Source organism: Phaethon lepturus, unplaced genomic scaffold (assembly GCF_000687285.1).
Source record: "Phaethon lepturus isolate BGI_N335 unplaced genomic scaffold, ASM68728v1 scaffold6603, whole genome shotgun sequence".
NCBI classification, from domain to species: Eukaryota; Metazoa; Chordata; class Aves; order Phaethontiformes; family Phaethontidae; genus Phaethon; species Phaethon lepturus.
In genome coordinates, this window is record NW_010526924.1 from 70,353 (window position 1) to 82,410 (window position 12,058).

The 12,058-nt window shown below is 39.7% G+C and overlaps 1 protein-coding gene across 1 annotated transcript in view; it reads left to right on the forward strand.

The window, feature by feature from the left end:
- The window catches only part of PREP (prolyl endopeptidase), a gene marked incomplete at its 5' end in the record, with an annotated part of 110,376 nt that overhangs the window by 69,474 nt on the left and 28,844 nt on the right, over positions 1–12,058 (forward strand). Inside the window, one exon of the mRNA XM_010283213.1 lies at positions 2,145–2,248. Within this exon, the coding sequence (XP_010281515.1) occupies positions 2,145–2,248 (104 nt within the window). The remainder of the gene's footprint in view (positions 1–2,144; positions 2,249–12,058) is intronic.

Consider the following 12,058-nt stretch of genomic DNA (forward strand, 5'->3'; position numbering starts at 1 on the left):
AGAGGTAATTTTTAGGTAGATGTGTGGATATTTTTCAGTTGGCATGCAACCTCCATTTTCCCTATCAATAGAATAACCAGACAAAAGGAATAGGAATGGTCCTTGGTTAACCTAGATCTTCCTACTTTATTATTAGAAATCAGTATAATTTGCAGTTGTGTTAAATTGCAGTATTTTTTTTTCTCATGAGAAACAAATTAACATACTGGCATTTAATACCTATAACAAAAGTTTTAGTAAACTTACATAGGAAATAATAAATAAAGCACTTCTAAAACCACAGATGTTAACACCATAAAATCGTTTTTGCTATTCCCTGGAAAATATGGTTATCCCTGCTGTCCAGTCCAGTCAGACACTTAGGCGTTTTGCTTAGCACCCAGCAGAAGAGTACAGGCCCCAACATGACTATGTTTTTGGATATTAACTGCCACATTGCTAAAAATATAATGGAACAAGAGATGCAGTACCAGGGGTTCAGCTGCATGTAACTGAAATATTAGGTTGACTCCTGAAATGCAGTCTGTGAGTGTGCTTATGCTTCATTATGTGGTTTCCTAATACGCAGCTAATTCTGCCTGCGCTGTGTGTAATGGTTGCCAATACATTATCCAGCTTGGGAAGCTGTATACATGTCAAATAACTGCTCTGCTTGTGACCACCTGACGTGCTTTCCTTTGTGCTTTCGCATCGCTTTCTGGATCATAATCTTTAAGGGAAATGCTGCTTTAATGCTTGTTTGTACCTGTCATCCTGCATTAGGCTTGCTAGTCACTTTCTGACAAATAAAGAAAAAAAATTCCAAGCAGATTAGAGTAGTCCTACTTTTATTCCCCTATTAATTCACCATTACAGAAAGAGGCTTTTTCAGTTACTAGAAATGTTGGTTTTCATCTGTGTTCCTTTGCCAGTCTGGATCTTTGAGTTTCCACAGTCTATAAAAGCAACTTAATGAGGTAATTCCCTCGTACCAGATACATTTCCTCATTATTTCATGTTTCAGTATAATTTTTTATAGCTATAACCTCTGTAATAATTACTTCTTGTTTCCTGGATGTATCTAAAATATACGCAATACAGCAGTATTTCAATCAAGTCCTGTCCACCTTGGTTAATTTTGTTACATTGAGGATCCCTGTAGAGGGCTTGTTGCCTTAACTTTTCCCTAATATACATTTAGAATTCTACAGAGACCAGCTTGTGGTAAAGCAGAAAAACAAAGAATAATTAACACTGAGGTTAGTTTTACGTATCATACGTATCTGTAGTATATCCATGAATATATAGGATTTTGTAGTATGTTAACCAGTGTGCAAACACGATAATCACACTGTGTGGCACGTGCTCAAATGTTATTAGGGTTGAATGACAGCAAATTGGATTTATAGTCTAAATGAAAAATTTTTCTTGGACAATTACACGTCTGTGTAGTGTCTAGATTGCTACAGTTTCTGTGATTCTGCCTCTGCTGCAACCTAGAAGTTTTATACTGCTTGTAGACATAAATTTTCTCATGTGCACAATCCTTTGGAAATCGTAACTCAAGCAAGTGAAGTTGCCTTCAAACCTGCAGGGTCAGGATGTAAAATAAATTATGCGAGACCAAATCCTGTTCGGTTATGTAGGCAGCCTGTTGCTAATCTCCCACAATTTCAAGTGGATATTCAGCTTTTTCCATTATCTGGGGGTCCATTTGAACTGTAATTTCAAAATGTTTTATCATAAAGAGAAAAAAGTTGACCTGAGTGAAATTCTTGATATTTATTCTCAGTCTGGTGGCTCTAGAGGAGATGTTTTAAAATTGACTTTATACTTCTTTCTTCCAACATTATTGTTCTTAATAAATGCTATGAAACTTTATGAAAACAAATCTTTTTTCCATTTTGCGTAACCCACTTTGGATACCTGGCTTTGTATGGGCAGTGAGAATTATTCTTTCTGTACAGAAAGCTGTGCACCCTTCCTAGATGAAGTGCATATGTGTTTGTGTTAAATTATATATTAACTGAAACAACATGTCTGGAGCTACTGTTTTTTGCCCTGCTGAGTTACCTTGGCCATTTAGTCGTCCATCACTGTACCTAAACCACCACCATTTTAATGATGCACATATGCTAAGCTGACAAACTTGCACTCTGTTTTAGGTATTATATATCACTGTGATCTGACCAAAGAGGAGCTGGAGCCAAGAGTTTTCCGGGAGGTGACTGTGAAAGGATTTGATCCTTCGGTTTACCAGACAATTCAGGTAATAAACACAAATCCTGCTGTCTTGCTGTAATCACTTACATGAAAAGTGTACATTTAACAAAATGCACTTTACTAAGGGTGAGAGTGCTTTGATTAGCTCCCAAGTTGCAGGTCTGTGTGCACTCTGAAGGAATTCCACCAAGTCTTGTTTAGGGAGGTTGGAAGATGCCACTGCAAGTAACGAAGCAGGCTCAATCCTCAGTTGTCTTACATTATGAGGCAATATGTTTTTGCGATTTTGTAAAAATTGTAATTTTTTCCCCATGTTATGGTATTCTTTGATACTTGTTTTAAAATCAAGCTGCTACTTTTCCATGTTTATGTATTTTTTCCACCAGGACAACTTGTCATGGCGTCAGTAGGCAAGTTTTTGACAGGGCACGGCTTAAGAGGCAGTGAAGAAATAGAGGAAACTTGGAATAGCCAGTCATCTTCCCAGCACTTCCACAGTATTCTGGGGTCCACTGTGGGAAGTGGCAACAATAGATTAAATACTTCTACCTCCACCACTCTTATATAAAAACAGTGATGACTTTTGCCACAAGTTCATACTGTGGATCTCTATTCAGACCTCAAGAAGAAATTGGGAGGAAAGAAGGAAATGCATTGATTCATTTAAAGCTGGCATCAAATACAAAATTTGCCATAGAACTATGAAAGGTCTTAACCATGTTTATTTGGAAGGAATGCAGTAAGGTATCTAGCGGTGTGAGCAGAAAAATCATGTTTGTTCATGCTGTATAGAAACTTCCCATTCTGTCCACCTTTCCAAGAAGTGCCGTAGTATATTGTGTTTACTAATTTACACTTGGAGCACCTCTCTGATTTCCCTGACAGCAGGATTAGACCCTTTGCTTGCAGTGCTGGAACAACTAGAACAAGGAGCAGAAGATAAAAGCAATTTAAAATACATACATACATATATGTAAGCAACATTTCTAATGTAAAACCCTATGAAGCAATTATTGTACAGGTGTAACATCTTTTAATATTAGATGTTTAAACTATCTGAGACAGGAACCCTTCCATTCTGTCTGTACACTATCTAGTACCGTAGGGTCTGGGTCCATGGGACATTGCTTCAGTGCTTAATAAATAGCAAGTTAGCACGGCATAAATACTCTGTTTTCACTGTTTCCTAAGGCACTAATGATTGATTTGGATGTCATGAATAAAGAAAAGACAAACATATTTGTCTGTATAGCATGCTTTCATGAAAAGCAGGTCTTGTCAAATGTATCTGCTACCTTTTGGGAGGGCCAAATTTCATGGAAGGTTTATACAGCCATCAAAGGCTCCAGTTTCTCAAGAGGCTTTTTGCCTTGATAAAACAAAGGTGCCTGGATTTAAACATTTGCACAACTAGAGTTAAAATTACAGACATAGATGGTCTACAGATTGGTTCTGTGAGACATGAGCGTGGAGAGAAATTAGTGAGGCTTTTCCTAGCAAGGTCTAGTGCCATTCAATAAATGTCCCAGGAACCTAGAGAATAAAATTTGGGCATGGTGGTGTTGGGTTGATGGTTGGACTTCATGATCTTAGAGGTCTTTTCCAACGTTAATGTTTCTGTGAAAATCTTTGCTGATAAATATTTGGAGTCAAAAAAGAATGGCAGGAAACAAAGCAAGAAGAACAACAGATTACTGATTTATGATGATGTGAACTGCTTGTTAAATGGTCCCAAAATGGTCCCATTATGACAATCTGCATTTCAATATGGCCAAGTGACGGTAAGACATCTGGGAAACAGGGAGCCGTTTATCCTGCTTCAAAATCTGAAATCCGGTTAGATTGTGTCAAATGGTCTGCCAGAGCTCCCTTTGGAAGGCCATAAGCTGGATCTACAGTAACAAGCAGTGTGGCATAACAATCACAGGAGTGAAATGGCTTGTGCTGAGGATCCAATGTGCATTTTGGGAGTTTTACTTTGGGCTGGCTGTAGTCCTGTCCTGTGAACTGCATTTCCATTATTGGCTTAAGTACTTTTGGTGCACTTCTGGAGGGTATCTGCTACTTGAGTTCCATCAGAAGAAATCCAGTCTGCATACAATGAAACCTCTCTGCTGTGGAAGTGAGAGTGGTGAGGAGACTTGCTTTAGAACCACACTTTTGTTTTGAACTGAAATGCTATTATAGGTGCCAAAGGCTCAGACAGGTGTCTCAGTTTAGTAGCATAGAGACTTTCGGAAGTACCTATTCCTCACACGTAAATGAAGGCGTTTAAGAATTAGCTAAGTTTAAGGCTTATAAAGTTAAGACAAAGTATTCCTGTGGTAAACAGTGTAAGCTACAGATGGTAAGAAACAGTTTCAGGAAAATACAGGGCTCTTTGTAGACAACTGCTTTGACCTCATAACAAGTATTGTGACTAAAAAGATTACGCAAAATACACATTTTTAGTAGTAAGCGATCTTTGCACTGAACATAGCTTTGGTAAACCCCTGGTAAAATACTATGCCCTGGTCAGGACTTTAAGGAAGATATAGAGCTTCTAGAGAGAGTTCATAGAAATTTGTTGGAATTATAGAATCATTTGTGTTGGAAAAGATGTTTAAGATCATAGAGTCCAGCCATAAACCTAACACTGCCAAGTTCACCACTAAACCATGTCCCTACATGCCACACCTACTCATCTTTTAAATACCTCCAGGGATGGTGACTCAGACAAAATAATTAGGAGTCTAGAAAAACAGTCATTATGTTGTGATGCTTAGCGTATTTAATGCCTGCAATTTATAGAAGAAATATTGGAGGGTGGATTAATTATTTTATATGTAGGATGTTGCATCTGTAGAGTAAGAGTAAGAGTGGAATAGAGGATTTTTCTTTCCATAGACAAAGGTATAACAAAGGTGCCTAAAGTGGAAATTAAATAAGCTTAGCCTGAAAAAAGGTGAGATGACCTAGGAGATACAGTTAAGCAACAGTGTGACAGCATGGTTTGGGGTCTTTGAAAGGAGATTAAGTATTTTTCTTAATTTCTTAGTTTTTAATTTTGCTTCTGGCTCATACACAGGGCGCATTCTCTAAAAGCATAAAGACAGTAGTGTGTGTGCATGAGGTGGTTGTAAACAGACCCATCTGTTTGTCTCTGCATCTCCAGACAGAAATAAGAGTGTTGTAGAGGACAGTTTGCTGGAAATGTTCTTACAGAGAATGTGTTTTTACTGCTTCACTCAAATTCATTAAGGGACTTCCGCAGGATTACTTCAGGGAATAGAGAGTTGAAAAAGAGAAAGAAAACAGCATTCTCTTTAGGAAAGAACTTGGTACAATTGTAATACTGCCATCAAACTCGGAAGGATAATAATGGAACACAAATACCCATGTAATTAAAAAGGGTTTAGAAGGGGTTGCCTTAAATTAGAAATAATGTATTTTTCTAGTAAATCAAATTTTATGAAATAAATGTCTGGAAAAACAAAATCTCATTTTGCATTTAAATCAATTACATGCTAAATTAAGGTAAAGTAGAACAGTAATACAGATAATTTCAAGGAGGAAGCATGCTGTTGCTCTGCCCTTGGAAACCTTCACTTTGTAAATTGCTGGCAGAGCTTCACCTTTGTAGTAACTCAGCCTGACAGTGCTACACACTTCTGCCAGACTCCAGTCCTCGTTTCCATTTGTGGGGTCCCACTTGGACCCTTGATGATGCTTCTGCTTGGAAGGGGGAAAGGGAGATGGCAGTTTATCAAAGCAATTTATAAATGGTTGTTAACCTAGACAGGCAACATTGCAGGGAATTGTGAAAGAAACTCAAAATTAAGAATGCAAGAAATACGAGAATAAGGCAAAGATTGGTGATAGCAGGAGAATGAACAACACTGTGGAATTTATTTCATAATTTTAATTTCCATTTTGTTGCTGGCTCTGTCCTGATCCATGTCCATAATGAAAGGCAGGTCTCCTGCAGGGTTCATCCTTTATTTTCACATGCCTGAAGAAATACCTATTCTAAGACTAACAATCTTCCTAGCTTTGTCTCCATAGCCTATATGAAACTTTAATGAGTCGTCGTTCTTCAGCAGTTTTTGAACATAACTGAGATAGGAAGACTTGAAGTGTGAGGTGTCATGTGTGTATGAAACCTGAATTAATGGCAATCGGAAAATGCCACAGTGTCTGCTTTTTGCTTTTTTGGATACATTTTACAGTATTTCATACATGCTGTGCAGTGCGAGTGTGGACCAGTGATAAAGTTTGCTACACTAAGTAAATTTATGGTAGAGCAGCTGCTTTGAGATAAGTTGTACCTGAGGTTGTTACTGAGGTTAAGTTCTTACCCTTTGGCAGTGTAAAGTAAGAACAAATTTGCCAACTTACCTTGCACTGAAGAGAGAGCTGTTTCAATGTACCTGACATTTACACCAGGGTAAGAGCCCATACCTGGTTGGCTCTGTGTGACACCCTGCAAGTACATAGTCTAACTTACCATGCAGTAGCTTGTGCATATGCTCTTACCTTGAAAGACTCCATGTGACCTTCATGAAGAAGTCAGACTGTTTAAAATGCTTGCCACACATCAAGAATTTATCCTGGCTACTGTTGTTAAATGATGTATTAAGTTACATTAATAACTTTTGCTCTGCCAAACACTTACTGAAATTTGTCTTTGCTTCCCTGCATGCTTCCATCCATCATGGTGACAGACTTTTTGAGGAAGCAGCCTGAGGTTTTACAGGAGGAAAAAACACTTTTGCAGGAACTTAAAAATGGCACTTGCCGTAAGCTGTTTACTGCATAAATAACTCAACTGCTGCTTTAAATAAAAAGCCTATTTTTTATCTTTACAAAGCTGCCAACTAAGTTCTTCTGTGCCTCTCCTTATTAACACCTCACAGTGATACTTAATCATGGATAAATAGCCGCCTGGCCTAGCTCACAACTCACCTACTTTTAGGCTGATATGCAGGATTATAAGTGTTGAAATTCCAACAATAAAAATGTTGTTTGGCTCCTTTTGCCATTCTTTGAATACCTTCCAGTACTGTCCTTAAAATAGTTTGAGATGAACCAAAAATAGATGTTGCAATTGACAGATGCACTTTGGATTAGCTCTTGCAGAAGAACAGTAAGATTCATAACACTACTTAGTTTGATTTAAAAGCAGCTGCTGTTTAGATATTGTTGCAGAGGTGAAAGAAGGACAAGTCTTAAAAAGGATATTTCTTCTCTTGGGGCTGGGATGAATTTCCTCCTCTTTCTTTTGCAGAAATTATTTTTATAGGTGAAGTAATTTTCATGAGAAGTCTATTGTTTTATTGTTCCGTCTTTCATCCCCATCGTCAAGCCCTTACAGCACTGATTTCAAGCTGTGAGTCATTGACAGGGAAAATTTGTCTGCAGTCATTCTAGTTCCTAGCAGAACTTTACACCGTACAGTTTGGCACAGTGGTTAATCTCTGTTACAGGAAAATACAACACCGAGAGAAGATGAGTCAGGCTTGAGGTTGATTGGCAGAGCTGTGGGAGAAACTTGTACACAGCACCTGCCCACGCTATTCCTGGACCTCGCCGTTGCTGGTGGTGTCATTCCATGAGCATTAGATTCCCTCATTAAAATAAAAAGTAGCAGAGGGCAGCAGAGGAAAGTCTTCAGCTCTGATCTCTGCCAGTGTTTCGGCAACGCCTGTGGTTTTGGCACCAAGACAACAGTGTCACTCTGGAGGACATCAACAAAATCACAGTGACAACTGTGGCAGTATTGGCTGTTTGCCGATGTGAATTTAGCATCTTACACCCTTGGCATGTGGTTGTCACAAACACCATTTTCATCTGCCATTACCTAGTCTAATTTCAGGCCAGTGAAGAAACACTAACTGAAAATACAGTCCTCTAGTTTTAAGGCCCTGTATTTCTTGAAAGCCAAGAGATTGTATATTATTAAATGTTACATATTTGCAGCTATAGCATACTCCATTTTAGGGGGGAAAACTGTCAGTATGAAGGACTTTATGTCTAGAAGAGTATCCAGTGAAGGATTTCTCCTAATGACCTTACATGCTCTTGAACTTTGAAATCCTTATGCCTGAGCAGAGGAGTAGCAGTTGGCTCTACACCCATTATATTTAAGCAGCCCCATCCAATGCACTTTAAGATAATTCACACCAGTAATTCTGGCAGACCATGATATTCCCTAAGTGTCTAGAGTAGGAACCAGATCTCCATATTCCAAATAAGAGGATGAAGCGATAAGATTTTGCTTTGCTTTCTTTACTGATCCAGTTCAAATCCTGCTTTAATGTCCAAATGTCTGGGGTTGCTTTATCCCTTTCTTGCATACCACAGAGAATTGCTGCACAGTTTAGGATGTTGGGAGCTTTTGTTCAGCAGAATGCAGAACAATGAAAATGTGGTTTGGGATGGAGGAGTACAGAGCTGCTCTTAGGATGAATTAGCACAATACCAAACCACACAGTGTGGGGCATAATACTAAAATACCAGTCTCTGTGTTCATTTGGATTGTCATACAGGATTTGTTCCAAGCTTTTAATATTAGATTGTTTATTTTTCTGCTACGTGTGCAGGGAATTGAAGAGCTTCTTAAAATGTTAGTTTGTAGAACCTTCATGCTCAAAACATTATAAAAACATTCATTTGTTTTAAGCCTACAAGAGAAGTGATTGCTTAGTAGTTTAACTAAAACTCATTGTGAATTATTATTCTTATACCTTACTCAGCAGAACATTTGTTTGAATTAGCAGTGGTTTGTTTTCCACTTTTCTTGCGAGTGGAGATGTTAGTTGGCGTACTTGATCCCAAGCTGCATTCCGTGCTCCATTTCTTTCTCAGAATTCCTTAAAACACTAGGATAACGTGGATTAAAACAGAACTATAACCATTGAACATAGTGTAGAGAATCCCTTTTTACACATAGGAGTTTTAAACAAGAGCTTAAGCAATTGTAATGGACCTTAAAGGATTGTTTTACAGCCTCCCATGTCTTAAATAATTGCATTGTTAATTGTGAATAAAAAATAGTTTTGATTTTTACAATAAATGGTGAAATACATTTTGCCATCAGGAAAAAGATTAAAAAGTCCTTCACTCAGCCACCTTAAATGAACATGTTTGTTTAAACCTTTAGGAATCTCAGTAGGTAGATTCTTTGCTGATACGGAGAGATTAACATGAGAATGTCGTTGTAGTGAAAATGATCGTTTCTTGTCCTCTTTCTGAACAAATGACCGAAGATTTCTTCCCTTCTCATTTTTTTCTCCAGCTTTCATATTCACTTTTGTGATTGATCTCACCTCCAGTAATTAACCATGAACACATTACTATTTTAATTAACTCCCTTACTCAAAAGATAAGTATGAATTCTATTTAATGATTCTCAGTGGGAATCTTCTTTCAACTTTTCTTCTCCCTTTAGTATAAGCATATCAGTGTTATTTCTCAAAGGTAGTGAGTATTATTAGCTTCATTCTACAGGAGCAGAAACATTCAGAATTAAATTTGTCCATGGTTGCACATTGATGAGGTGTTGCACTGGGGATATGTTTTGATGGTTTGCTGTTCTAATGGCAGTGGTTTGCTACTCCTCTTTTTGCTGATCCTGGGAGTTGAGTCTTCAGATGTTGTTTGAAAACTTAATCAAGCCACTTATTAAAGTCTCACACAAGTAGCAGTTCGTAGAACTTCAGCATCAATAAAAAGCCTCCACTTCTGATTTCTCTAATAGTATTAAATGCTGGCAAAACACTGTCTTTTGATCAGTATGGTGTTTGTGTGTCTTGTGTAGTGCAGACTGAATGACCAATTCTGTTCGTGGTGGAGGATCAAACACTCAGAATGCTTCCACAGAAAAACTGCTCTGAAGCTTCTTTGTGACTGTTCAATTCTTAAATTGAAAAGTTAAGATTTTAATTGAAAAATTAAAAGCCATCATAAAAATGGAAAATTTCAGCACACTAAGGACTGCATGTATAGTCCTCTACTGAAAGAAAGAAATGGTAGCTACCACTTTGCTCTATCCCTTTATTGAGGCTAAATGTCAAACTTTGGCATGCCAGCATTGTTCAGAATGAGAGAACTCCTCTGCAAGTGTGGGAATTTTCTATCCATCTGCCCACCCACTACTTTGCCTCATGGAGCCTACCCAGGAGGGTGTTCAGTTGTGATCATAATGCTGCATTGAGGACAGATCGCTGTGGGACCACAATCATTGGTTTTATTCACATAGCTGGCAAAAGATCATTTTATGATTGCAGCTGTCAGTCATCACTGGTGTGGGACAGCACTTGAGCCACTGATCTAGCAGGGAGATGCATTTAATTCCTTTACCAGGCCACTGAGATAGAGTCTTCTGGTTGTCTTTTTCAGTACTGTGCTAGCAGTGTCATATAAGTCTGTTGAATAGTCATTATGTTTACAAAGAATTGGATTTACATTTAGTAAGAGTTATATATGTATGTATATTACAGAATCATAGAATAGTTTGGGTTGGAAGGGACCTTTAAAGGCCATCTAGTCCAACCGCCCTGCAGTGAGCAGGGACATCATCAACTAGACCAGGTTGCTCAGAGCCCCGTCCAACCTGACCTTGAATGATTCCAAGGATGGGTCATCTACCACCTCTCTGGGCAACCTGTGCCAGTGTTTCACCACCCTCATTATGAAAAATTTCTTCCTTAGATCTGGTCTAAATATACCCTCTTTTAGTTAAAAACCATTACCCCTTGTCTTATTGCAACAGGCCCTGCTAAAAAGTCTGTCCCCATCTTTCTTCTAAGCCCCCTTGAAGTACTGGAAGGCTGCAATAGGGTCTCCCCAGAGCCTTCTCTTCTCCAGACTGAACAGCCCTAAGTCTCTCAGCCTGTCCTCGTAGGAGAGGTGTTCCATCCCTCAGACCATTTTTGAGGCCCTCCTCTGGACCCTCTCCAACAGGTCCATGTCTTTCCTGTGCTGAGGGCTCCAGAGCTGGACGCAGGACTCAGGTGGGGTCTCACCAGAGCGGAGTCGAGGGGCAGAATCACTTCCTTCGACCTGCTGGCCATGCTTCTTTTGATGCAGCCCAGGACACAGTTGGCCTTCTGGGTTGCCAGCACACATTGCTGGGTCATGTCCAGCTTTTCATGCAGCAGTACCCCCAAGTCCTTCTCAGCAGGGCTGCTCTCAATCCCTTTGTCCCTCAGCCTGTACTGATACCAGGGGTTGCCCTGACTCAGGTGCAGGACCCTGCATTTGGCCTTGTGGAGCCTCATGAGGTTCACACGGGTCCATTCCTTGAGTTTGTCCAGGTCCCTCTGGATGGCATCCTGTCCCTCAGGCGTGTCAACCACACCACTCAGGTTGGTGTCATCTGCAAATTTGCTGAGGGTGCACTCGATCCCACTGTCTGTGTCATTGAGGAAGATCTTAAGAGTACTGGTGCCAATACGGATGTCTGAGGGACACCACTCATCACCGATCTCCATCTGGATACTGAGCCCTTGACCACTACCCACTGGATGTGATCATCCAACCAATTCTTCATCCACCAAATAGTCCACCCATCAAATCCCTGTCTGTCCAACGTAGAGAAGGATGTTGTGAGGGACTGTGTTAAAGGCCTTATAGAAGTCCACACAGACGACATCGGTAGCTCTTCCCTTGTCCACCGATGTGGTCACTCCATCATAGAAGGCCACTGAGTTGGTCAGGCGGGACTTGCCCTTGGTGAAGCCATGCTGGCTCTCTCGAATCACCTCCCTGTCCTCCATGTGCCTTAGCATAGCTTCTAGGAGGATCTGTTCCCTGATCTTCCCAGGCACAGGGGTGAGGCTGACAGGTTGGTAGTTCCCAGGGTCCTTCTTGCCAC